At 39.8% G+C, this 27,649-nt stretch overlaps 1 protein-coding gene across 1 annotated transcript in view; it reads right to left on the bottom strand.

The window, feature by feature from the left end:
- The window catches only part of si:ch211-159i8.4 (matrix-remodeling-associated protein 5), a 30,759-nt gene extending 6,859 nt beyond the window's left edge, over window positions 1-23,900 (bottom strand). Inside the window, exons 1-12 of the mRNA XM_067598608.1 lie at window positions 23,314-23,900; window positions 16,087-16,212; window positions 15,256-15,392; window positions 10,999-11,128; window positions 9,104-9,342; window positions 8,624-8,775; window positions 4,505-7,651; window positions 3,247-3,512; window positions 1,623-1,896; window positions 1,304-1,504; window positions 693-1,211; window positions 379-550 (exon numbers count right to left, since the gene is read on the bottom strand). Coding sequence (XP_067454709.1) covers window positions 379-550; window positions 693-1,211; window positions 1,304-1,504; window positions 1,623-1,896; window positions 3,247-3,512; window positions 4,505-7,651; window positions 8,624-8,775; window positions 9,104-9,342; window positions 10,999-11,128; window positions 15,256-15,392; window positions 16,087-16,173 — 5,324 coding nt within the window. The 5' untranslated portion in view covers window positions 16,174-16,212; window positions 23,314-23,900. The remainder of the gene's footprint in view (window positions 1-378; window positions 551-692; window positions 1,212-1,303; window positions 1,505-1,622; window positions 1,897-3,246; window positions 3,513-4,504; window positions 7,652-8,623; window positions 8,776-9,103; window positions 9,343-10,998; window positions 11,129-15,255; window positions 15,393-16,086; window positions 16,213-23,313) is intronic.
- Window positions 23,901-27,649: the final 3,749 nt, after the last annotated feature.

Below are 27,649 nucleotides of genomic sequence, written 5' to 3'. Positions count from 1 at the left end.
ATGTGTCGCTGAACATTAGTTCACAAATGTTGAAAGTAATGTTGTATAGCATTTGCAATATATATCTCATTAAACTTGAGGTTAAGAAAAATTGTATAAAACTTATACTGTCAATTTCTCTGGCTTTAGAAGTACATTTAAAAACTTTAAAAAAAACACAAACCTTAATTTGTCTGACATAAAGGTCTAGATTGAAATCACATTTAAATTGACAGTATTCATTAATTATATAAAGTGATTAAGAACATAAACCAATTAAACATCTGAAATCAGATTCTTGGCTTAGAGTAACTGCACATATTCAACTAATTTAATCAGTGTATAGACAGACAGGCAGAATCATATAAAGATAGACTGAAAGAAATAGACATCTCATACCCCCCTGCATCAGCTGGTGAAACACTCTTCAAATAAAGTGTCCCGTTGGGGAAGACAAAGAGCCTGCGTCCCAGAAACTGTGATGGCTTCACATGGACACCTGCTGGGAGTATCCATTTCAGAGCAGGCACTGGTTCACCCTTTGCAGAGCAATGGACATATACGTTCCTGCCTGGTTGGATATGATTTTATTAGTTTAGAGTACTCCAATAGGATATAAACATTTTATTGTCAGCCATATCACAAGGACAACTTTCTGTATGGGAAGATTAGGTTATTTTTTTGTTTTATGACTTGACATTTCTCTACTATACCTGGCTGGATGATGACAGCATCCATTGCTCCTTCATTGATGCTTGGAGGCAAAGCTGCCACATGGAGATGATAAGTAATTGTATCAGCACCTGCTGCATTGCTTGCGATACATTTATAGTCCCCTTTACTAGAGAAATTGGCAGAACGCATTTGCAGGGTTCCATTTTGAAGCAGAGATATTGGAGAAAGGAGGGTGCGAACAGTCCCGATTTCACGAACAAATGTTCTGTCTGGAAGAATCCATGAAATTTGGGCTGGTGGTTTTCCAGAAGCAAGGCAGTCAAGAGTCACACTTTTTCCTAAGTAGATTGCTATCTCTGTGGACTTGGGAGGTTGGATCTTAGGTGCCTCAGTCTGGACTGCTAAGGTGACCACCACACGATCCGATCCAAACCCGTTCTGGGCCGTGCAGAGGTACTGGCCTCTATCCTGAAGCTGGACTTTTTTGATAACAAAAGTTCCATTTTTGAAGACTTCAAAACGGGGACCATGCTTGCTGTTGGCTGGGATGGTGGCACCTGAGGGCGGAACATCAAAAACAACAAGACAATGAGGAGAGAGAGATTAAATTCTCTTTCTCTTTCTTTCTCCTTCCATCTGTCTCTCTTACCTGTGGAGACTTTGGTCCATGCGATGTTGGGTTCGGGATTCCCTGTTGCTTTGCAGGGCAGAACCACATCACTCTCCGCCAGCACTGACACACTAGCTGTGGTTACCGTGGTTATGCGGGGCTTCACCCCACCAGCCCCAGCTCCCAATACCCATGGGAAAGGAGGTGCAGCTGTGGGACCCCGAGAGCTGATTCGTCCTGCTACGCACACATTTAAACAGCAAAAGTAATAACATTATTATTAATTAAAACTTTTAAAACTAAACTATTGTTTTCCATTATAAACCCATAACCTATATCTCCGCAATTATGTACCTACCTCCAACAGGCCACTGACCTCCATACCCTGGAGTGGTGGGGTGCTGAGAGCGAGGGGTTGGGATGAAACCAGAGAATGAGGATGATGAATGTTTAGCAGGGTTTGGAGGTTGCAGGGTGAAGGACACAGGGGGTGCTAGTAGTCTGGGGTTGTGGGGTCTGTGTGGGGATGGAGGGCTGGGTTTCTGTGTGATGGGGGATGGGGGATTGTGGTAGCTAGTGCGAGGTTTGGGTGTTACCCTCCTCCCTAACTGAGCGATGCGATCGAGCTGTGCCTGGAAAAATCCAAATCAAAGTTCTAAATCAAAATGATCAATTATTATAGTGCTAACATACAGTATTTCTACCTAGAGGTAAATCCCATCTCCCAGAGCTGATTCATCATCATTGCCATCATTAGCAATTGTGTTGCTAGAGAAAACAAGTTGAAATAAAAAACAACAACCAGCAAAAACATTTCTTGTCAGCATAGAAAAGACACTGCATTTATAAACACACACAGATATGAACACCTGTAGGAGATAATATATAATAATAATAATATATTTAGCTTAGATACACAGATTAGAAACTGCAGTTGCCACGCTATGCCTACTCTAACAGAACCCTTTAACTGATAGGCTGACCTGAAAATGAGGTAAGTTGGTTTAACATATAATGAACTTGCTGATGGTGTGTGCAACTTTGATGGGTTTTTTTTTAGTAAGGCATAGATTTGTGGTCCAAAAATTATACCTACTGCTTCTCTGTGGGGCTAGATTTACTTATTTCATTCTGATATAAATTATTTTATGCTGCATTAATTGATTTATGGCCAAAGGGGGATAGAAGCACTTTGAAATAAGCTAATATGCTTTATATAATATTGCCTTATACATTGCTCTGGCAAATGTGTTAGCAAACAACTACCTTCTATCATCCAGTAAATAGGGAGGAACAGTATCAACCCATTGGAGTCATTTTTGCCATATGATAAATATAAGTTCAATATTCACTTTCCTTTTAGTGGTGTCAATTTCTACCAACTCCCACGAAAAACACCTGTGTCTTTAGCTACTAGCTGCATTTTTTCAAATGGCTAGTCATTTTTTTCTGCAATGCTTGACATTTTTACTCAAGTCTCACTAGGATCAGATTCTAGAGTTACATAACTGATGGAATAAAACAGATGCAAAAAATGTGCTTTTCCACTGTTCTTATCTAGAGTAAAATTATTGCCATCATAATGTCTGCCTGAACTTTTGCCACTAAACCTGGCGGAAAATGAGCATGGTGCCCAAGAGAGCACAGCTGTTCCCTCCATTGGAATTAATGTCCTTTCTCTGCACAATTTCAAATTTGCACTGTTGGTGTGAAAACCCTGTAGTCCAGCTCCTTTAATAGCTGTGTTGTATGTATTACCAAATAACTGTTGGGCACACCCAAGTGTACTGACACTGACACTGTGGATGCCAGTGCTTACACTTGCCCCTAAAATGAGTTTATAATCTTACATACTATATTTATGGAATATATTAATCAATTTTCTCTCTCATATGTGTATACTTTAATAATATTTAAATAACTAACTAAATAACTAGAGACTAGGGAACTACGCACAACCACAAACCCACTGGGCATCATACCTGTCTGTATCTGTTCCTCAGCCTTGATAGAAACAGTTGATCTCTGGTTTGGGTCCTGCTATCAACATGATGATTTTGATGAAAATGATGCCTCAGGTGGGGACTGGAGATTGTGAAGCTAGAGTTTCCAGATGATCCAGAAACTGTAGGTGTGGGCTTCACTGTTTCAGCTGTGATCTCTGGTCTGTTGGTGACAACCGGGCTTTGAACCCAGGGGTGGGGCAAAGGCCACGGTTGATGCGTGGGCACAGGGTGTGACCCAGTACCTAGGAACAGGAAGCAAGCCTTTGATCAGCGGTGGAAGAAGTACTCAGATCCTTTACTTTAGTAAAAGTATCAACACAGTTATGTAAAAACACTCCATTACAAGCAAAAGTCCTGCTTGAAAAATCCTACTTCAGTACATAAGCTTTAGCAGCAAAATGTACTGATATATATGACATCATTAGATTATTAATACTGAAGCATCAGTGTTAGAGCAGCATGTTACTGTTGTAGCTGCAGGAGGTGGAGCTAGTTTGAACTACTTTATATACAGTTATCTAGTTTAGTCCAGTGGTTCCCAACCTAGGAGTTGGGCCCCTTCAAATGGTCACCAGGTAAATCTGAGGGGTTGTGAGATGATTAATGAAAGAGGAAAAAACTAAGAACAAAGTTCTGATACACAATTCTGTTTTCAGTTTTTGGACTTTTTCTCTAATCTTTGATTTTTGGTGAAATATTGGATCATTTGAAGATTTACTGAAATTAAACCATGTGAGAAGTTTAGAGGGAAAAATCACTATTTGGTGGAGCTGTTAACAACTTAAAGACATCTGAAATGTGACCCCGACTACACACTGCTTTTTGTAAGACGTCAGAAAGGTTGGAAACCACTGGTTTCATCTTGCTTGTTGTTGCTTGTAAAGTATGCATATTATCCATCGTGTCAAATCTTCATATGAAAAGTAACTAAAGCTGTCAAATAAATGTGGTGGAGTATAAAGTACAATATTTCCCTCTGAAATGTACTGAAGTTGAAGTACAACATAACATAAAATGGAAATACTCAAGTAAAGTACAAGTAGATCAGAGTTGTACTAAAGTGCAGTACTTGAGTAAATGTATTTAGTTACATCACATTACACATCCTTTGATCAAATTCATTTCCCTGCATGCCAACCAGGGTTACAGGGATTATCATAACATAACACAAAGCCAACATAATTTTCTTTTTTTTTTAGTATATTAGCTGGTCATAGTAATAATAATCATTTACCATGCCTGGGATGAGGAAATGACCTTTGACCTGGCCAGGAAGGGTAAAGGGGGTTGTGATGATGATGATGATGTGAAGGCCAGCGGGAGGTCGGGGGTATGCTGGGAAACTGGGAATGCCGGTCTGGATTCACTTCATCCTGTTTTCCGGTGTTTCTTTCTTGGTCTGTTTGTGATGTCTGGGAAGAGGTGGTTTGCCCCTTTCCCTGGTTGTACTGGTGCAGCCAGGGGTGAACTGGCTCTATAATGGGAAAACTATGGATCTCAGGCTTTGCTTTTGGCTTATCCACTTCTGTATTTTCCTTCTGGGTAATGTCTTGTCCTGTTCTGCCTCTTGTTGAATGTGAAGTAATGACTTTGGAAGATGAGGTTTTTTCTCGGCTTGGTGTATTTTGTTCCAGCGAAGGTCGAGTGTGAGGTCGTAGTCTATTTTGGGTCGTTAACCGGATGCTATCCCACGTATTGTAGTTCTGTGTAACCCACTCCTTTTTAGGTTTTTCTGCATCTCTTTCACTGCCCTCTGCGTCTATTTTGTGGTTTTCTTGCCCTTCCATTGCTGTTATATCCTCCCTCTCACTCTCTCTTCCAAGATTTTTATTATCTCTGCCCTTTTCTTCAGTTTGTTTTCTAATCTCCACCCTCTGTCTCTCCAATTGGTTTAAGTTTACAGTGTCTGTCTCCTTTTCCTGAACGGTCCGTTCAGTTGGATGAGGGGTACTCTCTAGCTTTGGAATAACAATTGTATTTGGATTAGGTAAATTATGTCTATCTGCAGAGCTACCTACATGGGTATCTTTTTCTCTGTCAAGATCATGAGTGGTATCAGGGGTTTCAGTGTTTGATTTTTCTGTTTCATCCACACTGTCACTATCTTTGTAATTATATTCTTCATAAAATTCACCTTCATCTTCCTCTGTCTCATACTCAGCAGTTGTGACTGTGGTTGGAGCAGGTGTTGTAGTAGTAGTAGTGGTAGTAGTTGTAGTAGTAGTAGTAGTTGTAGTTGTGGTCGTTGTTGGTATGGTAGTTGTTGGTGGGGGTACAGTTGTTTGGGGCTTGTTTGATGAGTGGTAGAATGGGTTTAGGTGCGGATGGACTCTTCTCATTGGTGGTTTTCTTCGTCTATAAGGTGGCCTTCTCCTGTTTGGCCGACTGGGAAGAAAGTTGGAATTTCTTCTCCCCTCTCCGAAGTGCTTATTTTCTGCCTGTTCGACTGGCTGAGGCATTTCAGCAACAGGAGAGTCTGTGATAGCTTTTGATTTTTCTGTGATCCCACCAACACGGTATATGGATGATTCTGTGCTTCTGGGAGGCGGAGGCTGTAAAACCTTTGGTTGTGTTTTCAATGTTTCAGACTCCTTACCTTTCTCCCCTTTCTTCTCTGTTGAATGAGTTTCAGTCTTAGTTCTTGTGGTAAAGGAAAATTCTGTTGGCTGTATCCTAATATTAGGAATAGTAGCATATGGGAAAGTGCTAGCAGTAGTAGGGGTGGTAGTTGTAGGGGCAGGTTTAGACGGACTTGATTGGACAGTGCTGGGCTCTGGTAGTGACTGCTCTGTAGGCAGAGCAACACTTGGTTTAGCATTAGCTTTAGCCAAAATCTCTGCCCAGCGATTTGGATCTATTTCCTTTACAGATTTATTAGGTTTTCTCTTTGAATCTTTCATTCTTATCCTTTTTGAAAACCCATTAGGATTCTTTTGTTGTGTTCCTACCCTCTTAGGGAACTGTGTAGCAAAAGGACGTATAATTTCTTGGTAATCTCCCCCTGAACCCTCTCCTTCTTCTGCACTAACCGGTAAGATTGGCTGCTCTCTCTCTGTCTGTACTTTGGATTTTTCAGAGGCCTTTTCCCCTGTGACTTCCACCATGTGTGATAGCATGTCAACTCCATACAGATTTGAGGCCAAACAGCTGTATTCCCCTGCATCATCTTGTGTCATCTTCCTTACCACCAAAGTCCCATTTTCTGTTACTTCTGCCCTTCTTGTCTGTTGTGTGGGAAGAAGCATTTGGTTTTTGGGCAGGTACCACATAGTTTGACTGGGCTGGACTGCGGTCACCTCACAAGGGAGAGACAATGAGTGTCCTCTTTCTACAACAATTTTCTGACCATTGAAAGCAGTGGGGCTGAGTGAGCGTTCTTTGATAGTGAGCCTCAAGGGCATTAAATCCACACCAGCTTTGGTTCTGATCATACAGTGGTAGAGGCCTGAGTCAGACTGTGTGGCATTCCTAATTATAAGTGCCCCTGTCTCCGAAATCTCTATTTTATCAGTTGCTTCTTCCACAATTGACAAATCAGGAAATATCCACTCCACTTTCACTTCCTGATCTGAAGTCACAACACTGCATTCTAAGTTAACCTTTGAACCCTCAAGAGCAGTCTGAACTCGCCCCGCTGTCCCACGGCGAATCAGTGCCCAGGAAGAAGTAAGGTCATTGTCTTCCTGCCCTCCATGGCTGTTGATGTGCTTGGTAATTACTGTGGTGAAATCCATCACCAGTTTCTTGGTTGTTGTCTGCTTTCTATTGAGCCTTAAAGTGACTCTGGGTTGAAGCAGCCATGAGGGTTCTCCTACCAAATAACCTTTTAATTCTGTGAAATATGGTGAATTTTCATTCACAGCTTGGGAATATTGATAAGTTGCTCTGCTGTTGTTACCTCTTTGTTGACCTCTCTCCAAGATAGCAGGGCTTTCGTAGTAATATGCAACCAATTGCCACAGATTTTGCAACGTCTCCCGATCAATCTCACACTCAAGGACAGTCACTAGTGATACATTGACAGATAACTCCCCAGGTGAACGTGGATTTACTGTCCAAGTCATAGGTGAACTGTCTCCAGGGTGGCGCACATCACATGCCACATGAGCACTGTTTCCATGGCTGTCAGAGAGAACAATGGTCAGGTAGCCTAAAGGCTTTTCAAAGTCACGGGTGTATGGGAGGTCAGGGTCTGCTTCAGATTCAGCCCACAAAGGATTGTCCCACTGTTTGAGGGTGGAGCGAAGAGCTGGCCGTTCACAGGTAAGCTTGTCTGGAGTCAACCCTAGCAAGAGGGTCCCGTTCAGGGGTTGAGGAGAGAAGCACTGGGGGCAAGTCTCACTGGAGCCTGACTCCCGTTCCTTCTTACACTTTATTACCCCTGGGAAAAGAGGTGAAGAGAGAAAGATGTGAGAGAAGAGGGAAGGATTGAAAAAAATAAGATGAATTAGATGGAAAGAGGAAGGAGGGAAGAGGGGATGGGGTAAGAGGGAAGGGGCAGTTGGGGGGGATGTATATGTATGTATGTATGTGAGATGTGGTAAAGTAAGGAATTAGAATGAGATGTAAGAAAAGAAGAGGGGATATATAAAAGATGAAACAAATCTGAGATTATAAGGGTTTGGAAAATGCAAATAGAGTTGTATCTATTTCTGAGTTTGAGTTCAGTGAAGGTTCATGCATAATCATATTTCAGTCAAAGACTGTTTTGTGTGTTAGACAAACAGCTAATATATTGGGACTGGTTAAGATGATTAGAGACAGCATAACAAAACAATGACAAATGAGAGGGAGCACACATGTATGTAAAGCTCTGTATGAGAAAGTATGGTGAAAGAAAAGTAATAATTATTTTTTTTTTTTTTAGATATCATATGGAACAAAAGTAGTCAATTGATTGAGAGTAGCTGTGTCCTTCATATGCTGTACAGAAGCTGGCATATGAAGATATGCAACATTTTCTGCCAGTGCTGTGTTCTGCCTCTGGTCAAAGCAATTGTCTGAGGCTCAGAGATACACCAAAACCAGTTATTAAATGTTCTGTCTTGCCATCTAAATGATTAATTTACAGTAGTGTTTATTTAGATGATTAAATTGTTTGACATGGAGTTTTTGACAGAAGTTAATCAATCATATAATTAGTGTCTCTTTGCTCTTCACCTTCACTTATAATGTATGATATTTTTCCTTAAAACTGCACTAATCAATATTTTTATATATATTAAATGTAATCTGAAAGCTTACCATCAGCCCTCTGGCCTTCGGTGCTGTTTTGGTCATCTGGCTTCCAAATAAGGAGGTGGGGAAAATGTGACATTTCCTAAAGTTGGAATATTCATTCTTGTGTCTTTACCTTCATGTGTGGAGCCCCACTCTATCAGCCAGTGGAGTTGACAGTCACAGGTCCAAGGGTTACCATGCAGAGAGAGGAGCTCGAGCCTGGGAGCTGTATACAGTGCTGCAGCAGGAAGCTGCTCCAACAGATTGTCCGACAGGTATAAGTGTCTGAGACAAAAAAATTATATCATTTCCTTCACTTATTGGACTACTGGGTGACAGGGATGGTGTCTATCCTGACATGTATTGTGCTGAAGGCAGAGAAATAAATATAGTACTTATGAAGTATGACGCAAAGGTATAGTAACTTAAAAAGCATAAGCTTTTTAGTAAGCATTTTGGAATCTACAGCATGTGTCTTTAAACAGGAGGGAATTGTTGTTAAGAACATGTAAACTCCACACACAAAACTTCTCAAATGTATGCTTAATATATTAGTTGGTTCATCAAATGACCAACGCTCAACCATAAAATCCATTCTTTTTGGATTTCTTACTTGAGTCCAGAGGTCCAAAAGCTTCCTAGTATTGACACTGTAATGAAGGTATGAGGGTGGATCTCTTTGAGAAGGTTCCCCTCCAGCTGCAGGAGTTTTAGGGAGGTCAGACCTGAGAAGGTGTATGGCTCTATAAAGTTGATGAGGTTGTGGTCCAGATGGAGACGGATCAAACTAACAAGACCCTCGAACAGACCAGGGTTCACTGATGTTAGTTTGTTGTAACTCAGTTTCAAGATCTGGAAAACGCAGAATTAGTATTAAAATTACATTTACTGAACATTAAAACTGTCAAACTCAGACACAGTCCTGATATACCATTGGTTTAGGAAGGTGTTTAGGATGAAGAGTTACAGAACAGTTGCCTAGCAGACAGCGCAAAATTTGCATCCCATTTCAGTAGTCTCTCTGGTCACCTGACTACTGTAAATCCAATATTGTATTCTTCTCCATCCACTCCATCAACTAGTGACAAAAAATGGATGTCTTAATCTTGCTAGATTCTTGACTTTCTTCTGCTTCTTGTTTATTTTGTATTCTTGTTTTTATATGCCAGACAGGTAGTGTAATGCCCACATTTTAATCTGAGGGGAATTTAGTGACACTAAACCATACAGTCTATGTGTGAACTGAAAACAGTGAGCTAAAAGTAATTAACAGTGGATAAAATACGTGAAAAGCTGCAGAGAAGGGAGCAATATCTCAATGGGTGTAGCACCATGAACAACCTTACATTATACAAGGTAATTTAGTGGATTCTAATTCAATCTTAATTCAGGTTTAATAGTGTGACAGTAGCATCCCATCCTCACTTTTAGAGATTAGAGGTCTCTAGGGATAACTATTCCACCAAAAACTCAAGGACCCAATGCAACTCAAATTGAGTGCTGGGTCCAGACTTTGTAGTCTGCCTCAGTTCCAGGTCCAATGTATTGGCCCAGTTCTTTCGGTCTGTTTAAATGCCAATTTTCTAAGGTTGTGATTGGACCCAACTGGACCCAACAAGCAACTTACAGTATTACTGGCCTAAATGTAGTTTACTATAGGTAGGATGAGTTTTTATTTGGCTCTATGTGTACGTACATTGTGTGGTCTCCAGGTGTTAACTGCTCAAGTGTGATTCACTACTCTTATATGCTTTTCCATCATGTCCTCTTTGTTGCGTATCTCTTCCACAGAAGACAATAAATGTCATATTTGAAAGAGAGAAACATAGTTTGATTCATGTAATCCTGAAGTGAACTTGGCCATGGAACTTGATAACAGTTTCCATTAAAAGCCCAATCATGTCAGTTTTTAACCAGATTTACTCCAGCCATGATTCAGAGCCAGATCCAGAAAAGGTAACAGATGCAAACACTCTATAAGGGTTTGACATAAATTAGAGAGAGCACATCAAGTGTTAAACCACTTTCCCTTGACTTGGATCTGTTGGAACCATTTGACCTAAACATGTCCAAGAAACCACAACTTCTTGCAGGATTAAGTCCCATAATTTATGGAGCCACATAATTCAATCCCAGGTGCAGGTTCAGTTGCTCTCAGGTCAATGTGGAATGCAAAAATCAATTGAGTGCCCCATCAGCAGAAAGCTGAACCCTGTATGTTTGAAGTTGCTCCAGTTTTTTTCATCACCTTCATCCACACAGACTCAAACAAAGAATTACAAGCTTGCAGAGTGTAAAGTTGACTCATGTCATATTACAGAATTTTTGGATAATGATGGCATGCAAACTTTACTGGACTAAACAACGTTGCTCTTATGGTCATGGATAGTTTATTACAATGCAAAAAGAATAAACAACTCAAAGAGACTGATTTAGAAGACGCATTCAGAGTGGTTAAGTGATAGTACTGTAGTTAAGATACCAGGACAAACACACGCTCACACATACCTGTAGTGATCTCAAGCTGTAAAACGCCCCAGGGTGGACTGTGCTAATGTCATTGCCATGCAACATGAGCATTTCCAGTTGCCGTAGTGACCTGAATTCTGACCCCTCCACCTCCGTCAGGCTGTTGTAACTGTTAGAGAGAAAGTAAAGCAGTAAGTGCTTGTATGTGTATCTGGGGCAAGGTGACCTTTTAATTGAAGAACAAAAGATAGCTGGAAGGAATGAGGGATGGAAAGAAAGAAAGAGGGGTGAGAGATACGTCAGTCAACCTATGACCCCTAATGATTTCCTCATTTTTAAAACTTCACCATGTGCAAGGCAGAGGAAACACACACACAAACACAGATTCTAAGATCCAATGTACAGTAGACATTCAGTATAGACAGGGGTTTCTGGTATTTGTTTTGCCTCCTTGTCAACAGTATCAAAGTAACACTTTAAAGCAGCAGTGGTCTGTGTGAATAGGGCTCAGGTACATAATCACACCAGTAATCAAAATACAAAGAGCTATTAAAAACCTCTCTTGGAGTCTTTAGGTTTCAGCACATTACAACAGATGTCCTTCCAAGAGTCAAACCGATTGCCAAGTACAGTATAGAACAGCAGATGCTAAAGTCAAATGCGTTATTCATCAAAGGAACACAACAGAACACACTGTCTATTGACAGTGCTGGACTGATTTCAGCGTGAGAGTTAGTCAGACCTTCCAACTAAGGGAATCAGAATAGTATTGTCTGACAGTCTACTATCCTGTTGTGAGTTCCTAAGCTGTAAAAAACTCTACATTCCCAGGGTGCAGTTATCCCTACCCAATTGAACACATATGGGAGATTCTGGAGTTTTTTTTCCACTGCCATCAATAAAACAGACAGCTCGCAATATATCATTTAGTGGTCACTTTCATCCGGAGTGTCTTTCAGTGCCATGAATGCACATATTTCTAGTGTAGGTTTCCCCATTGGGAACTGAACTTGGAGCCCTAGCAGTATTGGTGCTTTGCTCATATACCATAACAGAACCTATTGCATTCCTCCAGTATACAGTAGTCCCAGACTTTCACATAACTAATTTCACATTGAAGCACATTGACGTCTAAAGCCTGACAATTATCTTATTAAGACAAGTTTGATTGGTGTTCAGTCAAATAAATGAAACCATCTTTGAAAATGAAGCAAACACTTTCGATACTCCCCTGACACCAATAAGATCGCTGTGTGAAGTACTGCTGGATTGACAGCTTCAGAAATACAGTTGCATAGTTGAATGCAGCCACCCCAATTTGAATGTCAGAAAGGTGTAGGGGAAAGGGTTTCAGACACTGTGCGACAATCCTAACAAGCACTTTGTTTGAAGAATAATAGAGCCCTAAGGGTACCATCGCATGTAAACTTCATTGTAAACTATGTAAACTACATTGTCCAATTTTCTTTGTTGCTCTTATATATGTAGATTGCAAGGCTCAACAGTGCCCAAATACAAGTGAACCAGACACAACGTAAAATACCATTCACTCCCAAATTGACAGTATTGGTAACTAGTCATGTCTTGCAATTAGAGGTGACTGGAGCTAAGGAAACTGTTCAATTCTTCATCATCACCATATCATGTTTGAGGCAACAGATCCTCATAATGAAATGACCACATAGGTCGATTGTACCTGCACTCCAGAACAACTCATAGGAGTGTTTTCTAATATCCCACCTCTATCGGCAGTAATCTTAAAAAATAATGATGTTTTATGGTGTGACAATGCTGCGTGGTTAAGGTCTGGTTAGGTTTAGGCACAAAACCATTTGGTTAGGGTTAGGGAAAGATCATGGTTTGGGTTAAAATGATCACGCAATGAAACACTGTGTGGGCTAATGTTACTTTAAAGTTACGAAACCCTCGTCATCATGGCAACAGTAAACACCACAACAATCAAAGTTATGGTTTTTAAAAAACTGTCCCGACTCATAGTTGAAACATGACACTCGCAGTTTGAAGCAGGAAGTGAACAGCAGTCTCCTGCAGCAAAGTCCACTTTTTGCCATCCATCTATCTATCTTGGCATCCAGCCAACCCGCCTCCACTGAATATGAAAACTTGTCACCTTATATTGACGTCATCTGAACTGCGTCACTACCCCAGGTCATAATTACCACGGTCGTTGGATTTTTAATTTTTAACCCGTACTGTCGTTTTTCTTGTGAGAACGGGCTGGTTTGAGCACATGGAGAAATTGTTGAATCCCAAGCCCGACTGTCACTATGCCAGACATTCTAAGTATGACGAACTGCTGGAATCAGATCTCAACACCCATTTTTTCACGACATGAGACATGACATCATTCTTCTGATTTGGGGTTGTTTCATGTGGGTGGTCCATTCCATTTTCCATGTCACTCTCTGAGTAATCAACATAACATTTCCTTTGAAAGAAGATGAAGACTTGCATTTATTAGTGCTGTTTCCACTTGAATTCAAACAACATTGCTCTGAACCTAAACTAAAAGTGTACAGGCCCTAGAGTGTAAATAAAACAGTCCAAACATGCCTGGTATGAACATATACCAAAAGCCTTGCATTTGAAGCTAAAGGAAGTAGGGTGGTCCAGTGTCTGTCGGCTCCCTGAAGGTTCGGTCCCCCTCAAATGTCTGCTCTGCTGAGGCGTCCTTGAGAAATTCCCTTTATTCCCATTAGAACAGACATTGCCTCTGCCCCAGACAAAGACACAACCCTCAGGAATCAATAGGGAACCAGAACAAGAGTATACAATAGCCAACATTGAACTGTTCTCTGCAGAGAAACCATATTAGCATAAGAGGTGAACTGACAGCAGTGTGAAGGGAAAAATAAAACAGACTGCAGCATCAATACATTCAGTTTTGAAATAACAACATACTATAGAATTAGCCTCCCATGTATTGTTGCTGCCATGTGGAAATCATGTCCATTTTCTAAATTTTGGATTGTTATGTCGTGCATCCGCAATGATATATTATATTCTATGTATCTGTTTATGTGTGCTGTAAGAGTTTTTGGGGTGTTTGTACCCTGCAGTATCGTTTTTTGCAGCAGTTAAAGACAGATCCATTAACCAAAGACCAAAATGCTCTATAGTTGTAGGTATCTGTTACTTTATTCAATTTGACCTGAAGGGGGTGGTGTAATTTAATATTAATATGACATTTGCTGTTGCCAAACCCTTCCCAACATAGTCCCTACAGTGTATTGCTGGCTATATAACTGTATATGCATTTTGTCTTGGTTTAAGAGATTATCTGGAACTGATAGCTGTTCCCACAGTACAGGAGCACATATGGAGACAGTTTTCCTCCTGTGGAGTGAAGCTTGGCACAGAATACGTAAAGTATCTTTTGTGACCATTTACCTATTGAAATACTTCATCACATCAAAGCATTAGATCCAGTAGTGAAGGGCTGGTGAGCTACTCTGAGCATAAACATAATACACCTGAAATGCAGCGATAGCCTTTTCCGACAATAGAGCCTCACATGCAAATAGCAAGCTGCCTGTTAACAATAGTGTAGCTCCAGCTGCTGCTTGCCAAGTAGTTTGCCATGTAAATATGTATTGTTTAGAGCCAATTATTAGACAAGGCAATTTGTTGCATACAAAACAGTGGCTGGGCTATTTCTCTGCTGTGCTGGAAGGCAGTGAAAGCTCTGTCCACAATACAAAGACCCACATGGAAGTGATTAGAAGATTTATTCCCTCTGGAGTTAGTTTAGTACCACATACTGGTGCTAAGCCCTTATCTTCTGGGTTTAAAGCAGATGTTGTCAAGTGAAATGCACCATGGGCTATATGCTGATTATTCAACTGATTAGACTGTTCTCTTTGGTGTAAAACTGGCTTCTTTTGCTCTTACGGCAGATGGACAAAAAACAAAAGGGATGGCAAGCAGCAATATGTTTTCATGATCCCACCTCCTGAGGCAAGACAGTAATTTCTTTTGGAACCATGGCATAAAAAAGTGATCTGAAAAGAATAATTCAGGCTTTAAGACACTATCTGACCAACCAAACAGCACTTGCCTCAGCATTTTTTAAAAAAAATTTTTGTGAGTTACTGGAGGTGGTGTTGATCATTTGTTAACTAAAGAAAACATTTCTCTGACAAATCACCTACGCCACATTCCAAACTATTTCCTGCAGGGTGTTTGGTTTTCTCCCCCTTGGAGTAGCATTGATAACAGTGTCTGAATGCTTCTGTGTGCATGTGTGCACAGAGTGGAAATGTGATTGTGTCTTACCCCAGGTTGAGCCTCTCTGTGTCTTTAGGAAAGGTTTTTGGTATGGTTGTGAGGTGTCTGAACGTACAGTGGACCTCTTTAACGCCTGGACAGGTACAACTCCGTGGGCAGGACGGGACGGCATGGACAGGGGAGATCTACAGGGCAGGAGGTATGTGAGGAGAAAGGGAAGATAGGATGAGAGGCAAGAGTAAATAAAAGAAAGCATTCAGAGAGGATGTTATGAATAGAAAAGATGTGGCAGAGAAAGATTGGTTGGCAGTGTGAGAAAGCAGTAAGGACAGGCAAATTCAGAAAAGATGAGATAAGAGAAGGAGAAGCATACAGAATAACAGAATACGTTCAGACCTGTGTAGGCACTGACAGTTTGGAAAGAAATCAGCTCTGCAGTGCATACTCAGAGCTAGTATAAAAAAAGACCAGGTGCATTAACATGGTGCCCTCATATGCCCGTTTACATGAATCATGTTGTTTCTTAGTTTTAAGATGATTCTTGCATCTTTGAGCAAATATTTTTTCCTAAAATTCAAGATTTCCCCAGAAAAACTGTATTTTTAGGAAATACAGTAAATCTACATTGCATACGATATAATAGCGATCATCCTTATCAGAAAAACATTCATCTCACTGCTGGCCACTTTTGACTTTAAACTCAATGGTAAGCCAATGATTCAACAAACACACAACACATAACATGTTCTTTACAGACAGTTAAATTCTGATAGACTGTCTTTTTTCTGAGTGACTCTTATCAGTCAAGCTATGATGATTTGTACATCCAACCACTGTCCTCTAGATGAAGTTGAGGGAGTCTGCAATGAAGAAGTTTACCGTTAGCCATAGCAGTGATGAGAGGAGCAGGGGAAGCCACGCTGCAGCCAACCCACAGAAGATCTTGGCACACCACCACAGCGCCATGACTGGATGGCTGTCTGACGGCTCACGCCATTAATACACCTACAGGAAAAGATGAATTGATTTAGATGCACAGATCTGTGTTGATAATAACTCAACATTGTAAGCTTCTTCAAGATAGGGTTTATTTGTATTGGACTGTACCAGGCTGTAAATATGACTAAGTAGAACAGAAGAACACAGATCTTTGAAATTCTTTAGACTCTTCAGGCTTGATTAGAGACAATATAGATTATATATTAAATAAATAAAATTATAGTGCGCCTGCATCAACAGACTTTTTTGGCCACTTTGGGGCAGTGGAAACAAGCTGTAAACACATTTCACTTTATCAAGTTACCAAAGCAAACTTGTTAGGAAACAGTTGACCATTAAACATCCAGCACATGCATTTAACATTAGCATTTGGACTCGTCTGTATCCACCTGATGAATATAACTCAAATATTCACTCTCATATTAATAAACATATGGGTCTTTAGCTGCTAAATGTTCCACTATCCTCACCAGCTAGTTGCTAACATTGTCTATTTGGTGCTGGGACTTTTATCAAATGGTCAGTTTTTCAGAGCATTTTTGCTGAAAACAGCTACCTGCTGATGCAGGCTGTAAAACCAAAATGATGAAGTGAAAGATGTCAAAAATCACTGTAGAACCGAGAGGAGCTGAAGAGTCAGAATCTTGAGTAGAGCGACTTTAAGATGGTTGTTTTTCTCATCATTCACACATAATGTTAATTTTCATCTGTTTCTGATACTGTTTTAAAAATCATCATCATGTGTGGACATAATGTGTATGTTTATACATACACACGCGCATCCATACATATTTATTTGATGTGTCATCTTTTGACTTTTGACACCTAATGAGTTCCTGGAACAGGAATAAACTAACTCAGATTTCATTTTAAGCTTCAGCTTGACATGATGAAAGAGAAAATTACCATTATGTCTTGCAAAATACATTGCAGTAATAATTATTTTTTGCAAGTCCAAGCTGGCACAACCACAAATCAACTGAGGAGAAAATGAGTGAAAGAGGGAAGAAGAAAGAAAAAAGAACGGAAAGAAAGAAATTTGGAGAGGTAGAATAGATACAGTGAGAGCTGTGAGAAAAATCTGTCAACTGTAGCAGCTATGCTGATACCAAACTATTTGCCCTGAAGGTTGATAAAACACATCAGAGAATTTTGAACATTCGTTTAAATCCTGCCTGTCTTCATTACACCTTTACCTAGGGAGTGCAAATCCTCTTTTAGCCAAGATAATCATTTTTAAAACTAGGAATACGTTATTTGTACACATAATAGACACATCATCTGTCAACAATGGCGTTTTTGAAAGTCAGACTCTGGTAGCTGAAACAAACACTGGAACAGAATAGAATGCAATAGACTGTAGAGTGGAAAATAACCACTTAACAGTTGTGGTTGGCTGCATTGCCAGGTGGTTTGGCAATCATTATGTTGGCTTAAACATTAACGTGCTCCATGCTCCCACACACACACTCACACAAACCTGATAGACAAGACAACAAACTCAGATGAGAGAAAGAACAAGTGGAGAAAGAGAAGCATTCACAGGTAGAACTAAACAACACACGCACACACATATTTGGAGTCATCAGAGGCCAGTTTGGGGTTTCTAGTTTCCTCTTCTATCTCTGTGTCTGCTCGTAGGGAGGCTAATTCACATAACAGCTGTGTGTGTGTGTGTGTGTGTGTGTGTGTGTGTGTGTTACCTGCTATTATCATTCCAATGACAGATTGATTATCATGTTTTCTATCCCCTCCCCACCCCACTACCCTCTCTCTGTCACATGCACGCACACGCACGCACACACACACACACACACACACACACACAGGTTTCACTTCCTGATCTGACAAATACATTGACCTACACAGAGGTCAGTCAGGCTCACCATTGGTGACAGTATATATCAAATGACTATTTTCCAACAGAGCAATGAACAGGGACATGTTGCTGTAACCATGAGGCCTCAGGTTGGGAAAGTGGAAGTCAAGGAAATGTTGCCTTTTCCCAAATTGAATTTGGGAATGGGAATTCTATTCATAGCCTTAATTTGACTGTTTGATTTGATATTAGAAAAGAAGGTCCTTGTTGATTCGAAATGAACAGTGATAACCACCATGACAATCATTATTTACTGATCCACAGAGGGACATCCTCTCCTATTGCTCCCTCCACTGTGAGGTCAGAGGTCAGGGTACAGAACTACAGAACAGAGGCCCTGCAACTGGGAGGGAGTCAGTGTCGTGCTCAAGGACGCTTTAGCAGAAGGCATGCTTTTTGACACAAGAGCTTGAACCTGTGTCCTGAGGTCTCTAATGACTTTGCCATCTTGTGCCCAAGATCATAGAAATTCACCCTTAAGATTTTTTAAAAAGCCAGTATCTGATATTGGTCATAGGTTATATTATATGAATGCCCCATATTGTCTGTGTGGTCATCATTCTATAATTTAAATGACATGTTGAAATGACATTGGATGCATTTTATTAGGTGTTACACACAGCTGTTCAGCAACCCTCACTCACTTCTACCTTGATTTTACAGAGCAGTAAATATGTCCATTCAATGTCAAGTCTCCAGTATCAAGGTATTATGATCACAGGTGAAAGCTAGTTCTCTGCTCCTGCACTTCCTCTCTGATGACTTTACCAGCTCTCTGTGTTAGTACATTGGAGACACACAGATAGAGTACAGTCAAGGAAATGACAGGAGACAGTAAAAACAGAGAAGAGAGAAGGTAAGTGGTTGCAAGAGTGAAGAAAGGAAAGGAAACATGATTAAAAGAGGAGAGGACAGCCGAAGAAAAAAGAGAAAGATAGGGAGATAAGAAAAGGGTTTCCCTACACTATGGAATCACTTAGTACCCTTCCCAGACTCTCACCTGACAGAGATAAACTACTGTACTTCCAGTAAAAGAGCCAGAGAACTAAACCGTTCAACCTCCTTCTTATCAGAATCATATGCTCACTGGTTTGTAGTGTATTTCTCTCAGTACTGCCAAAATACATCCTTCATTCCATCTTGCTTTCTTTCCATCTTATAATCATCCAGCTCTTCTGTGATGTAGTTTTAAACAATATGTCATAAGTCAAAGTCATGCTGTCACAAAGACAAAGGAAAGGAAGAGGAAAATAATGAACAAAGGAAGGATGATCAGAAACACTGGGGACTGGCATATTTTAAAAGGAATAGTAGCAGTTTTTGATAGAATGGTTGACCTACTTGAAAAGTGTGCAGAACAAGCAAACCCTCATTTGCTGGTTATGTTAGACTTTAGCATACAATATGTGGAGTGACAATAAGATTATCCAAAAAGAAAACACTGATATAACAATAAGGTTGTGTATTTATTAAATGGTCTCTAGATTTGTACATTTTAAGATGAAATATTCTGAGTTCAAAAAACTCAGTCAATACTGCCACAAGTTAATCTTGTTTGTATTTCCATGGCCTCATTGTACTCTCTTGTATTTGTAGGCTTGTAGGTGTCAACCATGTCGACTATGATGATGGTCAATAGGATGTCATGCTAACTTGTGGTTATATTAGCTAAAAGACTTAAAACTTAAAATACTAGAGGTTTCCTTTAATAGCCATACATTTCTACTTTTACATGCACATTAACATTGTGACATCATTTGGTAACTTAAACTGGGTTTTTAAACAATCAAAAGCTGTTTAATTCAGTGATATAGCTATAGCCTATACCATATTGTTATGGAATCGGAAAGTTGCTTAAACTCTTTTATTGTACCATTATCATCACTCAGTGCTATGCATGGTGAGGTGTTAGCATGAAGCCTACTGCTGAACTTCTTAGCATAGTATTTGCTAAAGGGTAAATGCTAGATTGGATGGCCTGGAGGGACGAACTCTCGCAGGTGTGGTTAGGGTTAACCTTAAGGTTAGAGTTAGGGTTAAAGTTAGGGTTAGGTAAAGCAAGTTATGGTTAGGGTTAGGTTAATGTTAGATCTTGTGAGAGTTTCGCAAATCATCCCTCCAGCCCATCCAATCCAGCACCATATTATTGAACATATATGGCTAGACTGTAATGTATGCTAGCACAGGACTAGCTTAGGTTGGCGTTATTGGACTCTGTTGAGAAGCTGAGTGATGGTGGTGAGTACAGTGTTAGTATATTTGAGCTAAAACTATAAGAAATACTTTTTTTGTTTGTTTTTTTAAAGACAAATAGCCAGTTAAATATTCTCTGCCATTGTCAAATGTTTTGCTAGCTAAGGAAATGTTTTGAGCAGCAGAAGGCGTCTTTTTTGAATTGTTATTGTGCTGTGTATACGCTCTAAGCAGTGCACCTTCCATTTTATTCACCAACAGTGTCCCTGACAGTGTCAGAGGAGCCATCTTCTCAAGTTGTAATGTTACATGTTGAAAAAATACTCTAGTATACTACATACCATGTGATCACAGCTTTTTTTCTCTGCTGTCCTTTTTGACTTTTTTAACAGTTTCACTTGTCGTACTGTGGCACTGAAAGCACAGGTGTAATTAATGGCATTAACGATGGCTCTGTTCCATTAAGCGTCCCAGTAAGCCATTCCAGTGCGCTAGCATGCACAATACCAGGACCCTGGAACTGGCTTGCATGAGTACTGTGCTCTTCTTGCTATACGTCAAAATGTCTGTCATGCAAATGGTATTTGGGGGTCATAGTCATTGGTGAGGGGTGTGGGTAATATTACAACGCATCTAGTTTTTGATGTGTCCTGTCTAAATAGGTAACATGTTAGCATGTAGCACCACGACTGAATTATCAACTCTCTAGACTCTTGATGTCTACAGTATCACTTAAAATTGATCAAGAGCCAGACCAGTCTACTTAATACCTGGTGTATTACTTTAAGAATGCCTGAGTGAGGCCAATGCTTCTTTATGTCAAAAGCATTACACAGACTGCCAGCCAAGTCACAGCTGCTGTATTCAAGATAACACATGTTAAGAGAGGACTACAATATGATTCCCACATGTTTTCCATGCAAGTCTGCAATATCATATGTTGCCCATATATCCTCATTCAGAAATCTCTTTCAACATAATGTGTGGAGTGTTGCTATCAGATACCAACCCTGTTTCCAAAAGGTAATTTAGCAAAGTAAACAGTTACATTTTATGTTTGGCCGACATATATTTGAATATTTTATAAAATATTCAGTGGAGTTATGCGAGATGATCATTATCTTGAGGCTTATACTCCCTTCACAAACATCTGGCTTATGGTAATTTATTTTAAATTATTACAAAAAGACATACGCTTTTCATCATTTTTAAAGAGTTCTGAGAATAGAGTCAACTTTGGTTTTAGGACTATTTCATTCTAGATGTACAAAGGGTAAAAATATGAAACAAATGGGTTCAGCAAATGTTTTTTTTGTGCTTTTTGTATCATGAATCTGAGCTTTTAATTTACATTTAGTATACTGAAAGAGAAACAAAATCCATGGACTGGATATTAATTGATCACTTTAATTATTTTCATGCTCAGATTCCTTTCAGATTTCTTTTCCAAGTGTTGGCTTGTTGCAGTTGCATGGACAGAAGATCAGGTGTGTGCATGGACTTTGTGCAGCCAAAGTCTGAAAGCAACAAAGCTGTGTGGGGCTAAAAACAGCCCCTCCTCAAAAGAAAAACAACCGTTTAAGTTGAAAATTGGCAAAACTGACCTAAATAGTTACGTTTGAGTGACAGACGCCATCTAGCGGCCGTTGTAATTATGACCCAGAGAAGTAACGCAGTTCAGATGACGTATATATAGGTGACAAATTTCCATAATAGAAGGAGGCGTGTTGGGTGGATGTCTAGATAGATAGATGGCAGAAAGTGGACTTTTTGCAGGAGACCGCCATTCGCTTCCCGTTTTCAACGGTGAGTGTCACGTTTCTACCGAATCGGGACAGTTTTTTAAAAACTGTAACTGCGATTGTTGTGGTCATTACTGGTGCCATGAAGACAAAGGTTACCTAACTTTAAGGAAGTAGTAGCTTTAACCCACTCCATGTTTCAAGTGATCATTTTAACCCAAACCTTGCCCTAACCAGGTGGTTTTTCTACCTTAACCTCACCAGACCTTAATCACAGCATTGTCACACCATAAAACATCATTATTTTTAACAGTGATTTGTAACAGTTTTGGAAAGCACCGATAGAGGCAGCATATCAGAAAACGCTCCTACGGGTCGTTGTGGAGGGCAAGTACAATAGTCCTATGTGGTCGTTTCATTATGAGGATTTGTTGGCTAATAAATACTTAAGAGTGTATTTATACTGATCGTCTGTTTGCCTCAAGTGCTCATTACTACTAATATGATTGAAATGCACTTTGCCGAAGGACCTGGTTATGGTAAACAAACTTTGACAACAGGCTGTGTTTGACAGAAATCTCTGTCTTGCACACAATATATCAAGCATAAATATTTGCAATTCCAGATGCTCTTTGCACACATATGGGAATTGTATGCTACAGTTTGGCTTTTATGGTGGGTGGTGGGCAAAAAAATGTAGGTCAGAAAAGTGCAAAACCTTTTGAAGGCGAGCTCTATTTTTAGTTTTCCTAATAGTTATGGACAAAGGGTTGCACAGTAGGCAAACCTGTAGTTGGTAAGCATGCACATAAATAAACAGCACACAACTGTTGTCTGCTGCTAATTTCACTTAACACAAGTGAGTCAACAGATGAATTACAGTGACACCAACCACATCTGTCACTACTTGACAGAGAGTATGAAATCACATTTCAGAGTGAGACGGCATTCTTTGATGTTACAAAGACAAACATGTCTCTCAAACTGTCACTTTTGCAGCCTTTTGACACTCATTAGACAACTTCCACCTATTTAACTGGCGGTTTTAAATAAAGACAATTAGTCATTAGCCATGATTCTAACTTCTGTTAGTTAAATCTGAAGTCCCAGAAGAAAATTACAATTCATGCAAACGTTCAGGTTATTGCATCAACATGTAAAGAAAATTTTCAAATAAATAAATCTGCATAGAAAACTAATAAACCTGAACACAAACAACAGCCTCTGTTAAAGTTGGTTTTACATCTGGGAGAGTTTAACAAGTTCTCATTATAAAAACCACAAGAGACTCACCTGGAAATTCCTCCAGAAGGAAACAAAAACAGTTTGAGTACAAAATAAACCCCCAAAACAAGTCCTTCAGTTTTGAATACAGGCTGGAAAGTAAGAGTTTTACAAGAAAACAGGCAGTAAAAAAGTATCCAGTTGATGTTTTAGTCCTGTTGATGTTTGCTGACTTGTAAAGCCACCGAGGTCTGTGAGAGAGAGAGCGAGAGAAGGGATGGAGCGCTCTGTATGTGTGTGTGTGGATTAGTTTGACCCTCTGTTGGTCCTGAAGGCATCTGGATTTCAGATTAACTTCTTTCTCGTACTGTTGTAACTGTTTAGTCAGGAATGCTGCTTACCACTTCTCCATCCCCTCCTACACCTAAGCTCCTTCCTTCATTCATCTCCTCTCCCTCTCTCTTTCTGCTTTACCTCCGCCTCACCCTCCCTCCTTTACCTCATTTCATACAACTAACCCTGCTGGAAACATTATCAACCCCCTCTGTCTTTCACTGTTTCCTTTCTTTTCACTCCTCTGTGTCTTTCTCTTTGCCTCCTTTCTCGATCTCTGCTTTCTGTCTCATAAACATCTTTTCCCCCTCTATGCCTGTTTTTCTCCTTACACGCTTTCACCTTTCGAGTCCCTCTACCTCCCTCTTCCTCTCTTTTCTGCCTCTTGAGGTTCATTACAGTTTATGAATACAGATTAGCCAATTATAATAACCCGTCTATTGATGTGGAGTCTGTGCCGGCAGCTACACACTCTGACACGTACTTTGCAAAAGTTGGCAGGCATTCAGTGTTATTCATGTGATCTGCCCGGATAAAATTTACAGTGAATCAAACAGGATGGGAAGGTTTTAGCAATTAATTTGTCCCTTAAGCCCTGGCACTGTACATAGTATCTATCTGCAGTGTTGAAACTGTGGCACCATGCCTTGGCTGTGTTGACATAGCAATTTGCAGGATTTAGGACAGTTTTTTTCATGTAGAAATGTAAAGTCTGGGCTTTTCAGAACATGACTTGTGGCATGTGTCGGCTAAGTAGGCTACGAGTCTTAAAAGAGTGTGCATGTTGACTGTGTAATAGGTTTGATCTTGTTTGTACCATTTGGAAACACTTAAGTCACTGACCTGTTCATTTGTTGCCATAGTCAAACTCCAAACAAATGTATATGAATAGGCTCTTTGTAACATAGCCTTTTTGTTCATGTGCTCCACCTCTTGTTTCACGTTTATTTAGTTTACTTCAGTTGGGGAAGAAAGAGATGAAGCCATTTATTTGTGTTAAAAGCTTGTAAAACATTTAGAAAAAGTTGGAGCAGTTGAAGAGTTTTGTTAAGAAATGAGTTTTTAACTCAGAATAAAGTGACACTCACAAAATGATAAATTTAGCATAGAGAGACACAAAGAGATTCTTGATCACCATCTGGTTTTAGTTATCTCACCTTCTTTAAAAAATGGTCATCTTTGCTAAAATTATGCCACATATAGTGGACAAAATCTCTTCTCAAGGTCTATTTAGTAGTTGTTGGGGCTTTCAATCATATCACATGCTCTTCATCATCAGATGGAGTTTGGGGTTTTCATGTTTTCACTTAAAGGACTTTTTCTCTGTGGTTCATGTTGGACGAGAAGTACTTAGAGTCCCACTATCTGCTGATGAAGATCATGTGATATATTTGAGAGATCCAGAATATAAATGGATTTTTACCTCGAAAACAGCAATTTTGTTGTTAGACAAAACAGCTGTTTTGTCTAAAGTGGAAATTAGGGATTTGCAGAGGGTCCAGTATTTGTATCTGTATTTGTTGAGACAGCAAAATTATTTGTATTTATATTTAAATAAAAGTGGAAAGAGGCTTAAAAATTCTGTTTTTGTTTTTATTATGCTTTTAATTTTAGAAAATTAAAGTGTTACAATAAGTGTACACGAATAAACTACCTTACGAAGGAGGTCCCCAGGTTATGGAAAATCCCTTGGGAGAACTTCACGTGTCTGTAGCTCAGCTTTATCTCTGGTGAACACCCCCGACTCTGGGAGTGATGTCCATATAGGACATGTGCGTCATGTAGCAGATCATCATCAGCATGGAAAACCTGCTGATAGACATGACATTGGAGCAGAGGAGAGAGACTGAAATAGCGATGTAACCAACCTGCATGCTGGTATTGGGCATGGACAGTTTTTTTTTTCTCAAAAACAAATATTCATAAAAAAGCCACTATTTGTGCTTTGCCAAATAACATATTTGTATTCAGGCACACCAGTAGTGGAAATAATAGTAAATAGTCTGAACTACAATGCTTTACCTTAACGGACAAATCGCTTTCCAATTTGTCTCTTATTCAGACATTCATTATTATGAAGCCATTCAGCTATTGCTCAAGGACACTTTGACATGAGGAAAGGAAGAGGCGAGGATTGAGCCGCCAACCATGTGATTAGTAGACAACCCGCGCTACCTCCTACAACAGTCTTGTTATCATTGTTACAAACTTCCAGAATACAGGGGCCATTCAAACCCAAAGAAGGCTCATTGTAATTACATGAAAAAAACGATGTGTGCCAGAAATGTTATATGGGTTCATTCATTCTTTTCTGACAACTGTACTTGTACATCATTCAGCACTTTCTCTCTGCACTTTTCTTGTATCCAGCACCATTATACACAAACATGCACATAAACATCAGTCATCAACTTATCATAGTGATGATGGTGCCTGGTGCCAGTTCCATGGGCCAAAACTCTCTCTGGTGTTCAATCCCTGGAATTCTTGTGCCACTTTCTTTTTGTAACACCCACGTACACACACAATGAGAATCTTCCAGCAGACCAGCAGAGAGAATCCAGTCAGTTATCTTGTGACCTTCACAGTAAAACAGAATCTGTTTAGTTACCTGCAGAGTGAGAAGTAAAGCGAATCTGAAGTTGGATATTATTTTTATTAGAGGTGAAAGCGCCTTCATTTAAGGTACAGAAGCGGGATATTCTCTTCAGCAAGTCCTCTCACTACTTGGTCATGGACTTTAATGTAGAAGGACATAAATAAAGATCCAAAAGAGAGCAGCGATCATGCATTGAAATGAGAACTGGACATCCTCAAGGCCATCAGGACTCTTGATCCAGAAAAGAAAAACTTGGTGAAGTTTGTGGACAAGTTCAAGTTCCAAGACCTTTCTTGCCTTTTTTTTGAGATGCTGGACAAGAGCCTTTGGGACCTGATGAAGGAGAGCGAGAGAGATGCCATTGACTTTCAATGAAATTCACCCTGTCACGCATCAATTATTTGTGGCATTCGAAGCCCTGATGGGTATTGGCATCCTTCATACAGACACTACACTGCACAACATTATGCTTGTCAGGCAAAAAGACCAGCCCTCTAGGGTGAAGTTGATTGACTTTGGTTTGGCCCTTCCTGTGTCCAAAGTAAAGGTTTGAATGACCATGCAAGCTTGTGCATACAAGGCTCTGAAGGTGACCTTGGGCCTCCCCATATCTGAAGCCATCAATATATGGATGGGGTGTGTCATCGCATTCCTATTGTTTATTTTGTTATTTCTGTTGAGAATTTAGAAGAAAATTAAGAATTAAGAATTAAGAAACACCAGCACACTTTGGGTTTGCAATTTAGAAACAAGATTGCCGTGGACTTGACTCTTTTTCCATGTCTATTAACAAAGCAGTCGCCAGAATAAAATGTTGGCATTGTACATTTCTGCAAACCACAGATACGTTGAATCTCAACATTGAAAGACACTACATGAAGATTGTGAACAATGTAGGCCCTAAAAGTCAAACTGAAACTTTTATTCTCCTCACATTTTCTAAATCATGGCAGAGGTTGGAGACGTGCTGTCAACTACTGTATAGCACTGATTGTGTTCTGACATTTAAACATCTTGATATTCGGCCGCGAAACAGCAACCTTTTACGTTTTAGAGGCTACCAAATTCATATTCATCTCCATACATATTTATTTCAGCATGGTGATAGAAAGTTTACAAAGTCAAATCTCATGTCCAGGTTCACTCACCCAGGTCATGTACTGTACCTGTGATGACTGAACAAGGATGAAAAGCAGTCTGTTTTCTGCTTCATATCTTGTAACATAAAGACATAGTATTATACTACTCCACTCTAACACTGGGACTGAGTTTCCATTAAATGATATTTAACAGTGTCAGAGGAAGTTGTCAGATCATTTAATCCCTTACTTACATGAAAGTAGTAATAGTACCATAAAATACTCATCTACAACTAAAAGTGCTGCCTTCAAAATTGTACTTGTGCAGTACAAGTATAGTAAAGTCTCTTTCACACTGGACAAAAGACCCACTAAGACCCACTAACATCTGGCT

This window comes from Thunnus thynnus, chromosome 9, assembly GCF_963924715.1.
Source record: "Thunnus thynnus chromosome 9, fThuThy2.1, whole genome shotgun sequence".
NCBI lineage: Eukaryota > Metazoa > Chordata > Actinopteri > Scombriformes > Scombridae > Thunnus > Thunnus thynnus.
Note: the sequence above shows the minus strand (reverse complement) of the source record. Positions and strands in the feature narration are given on the sequence as shown.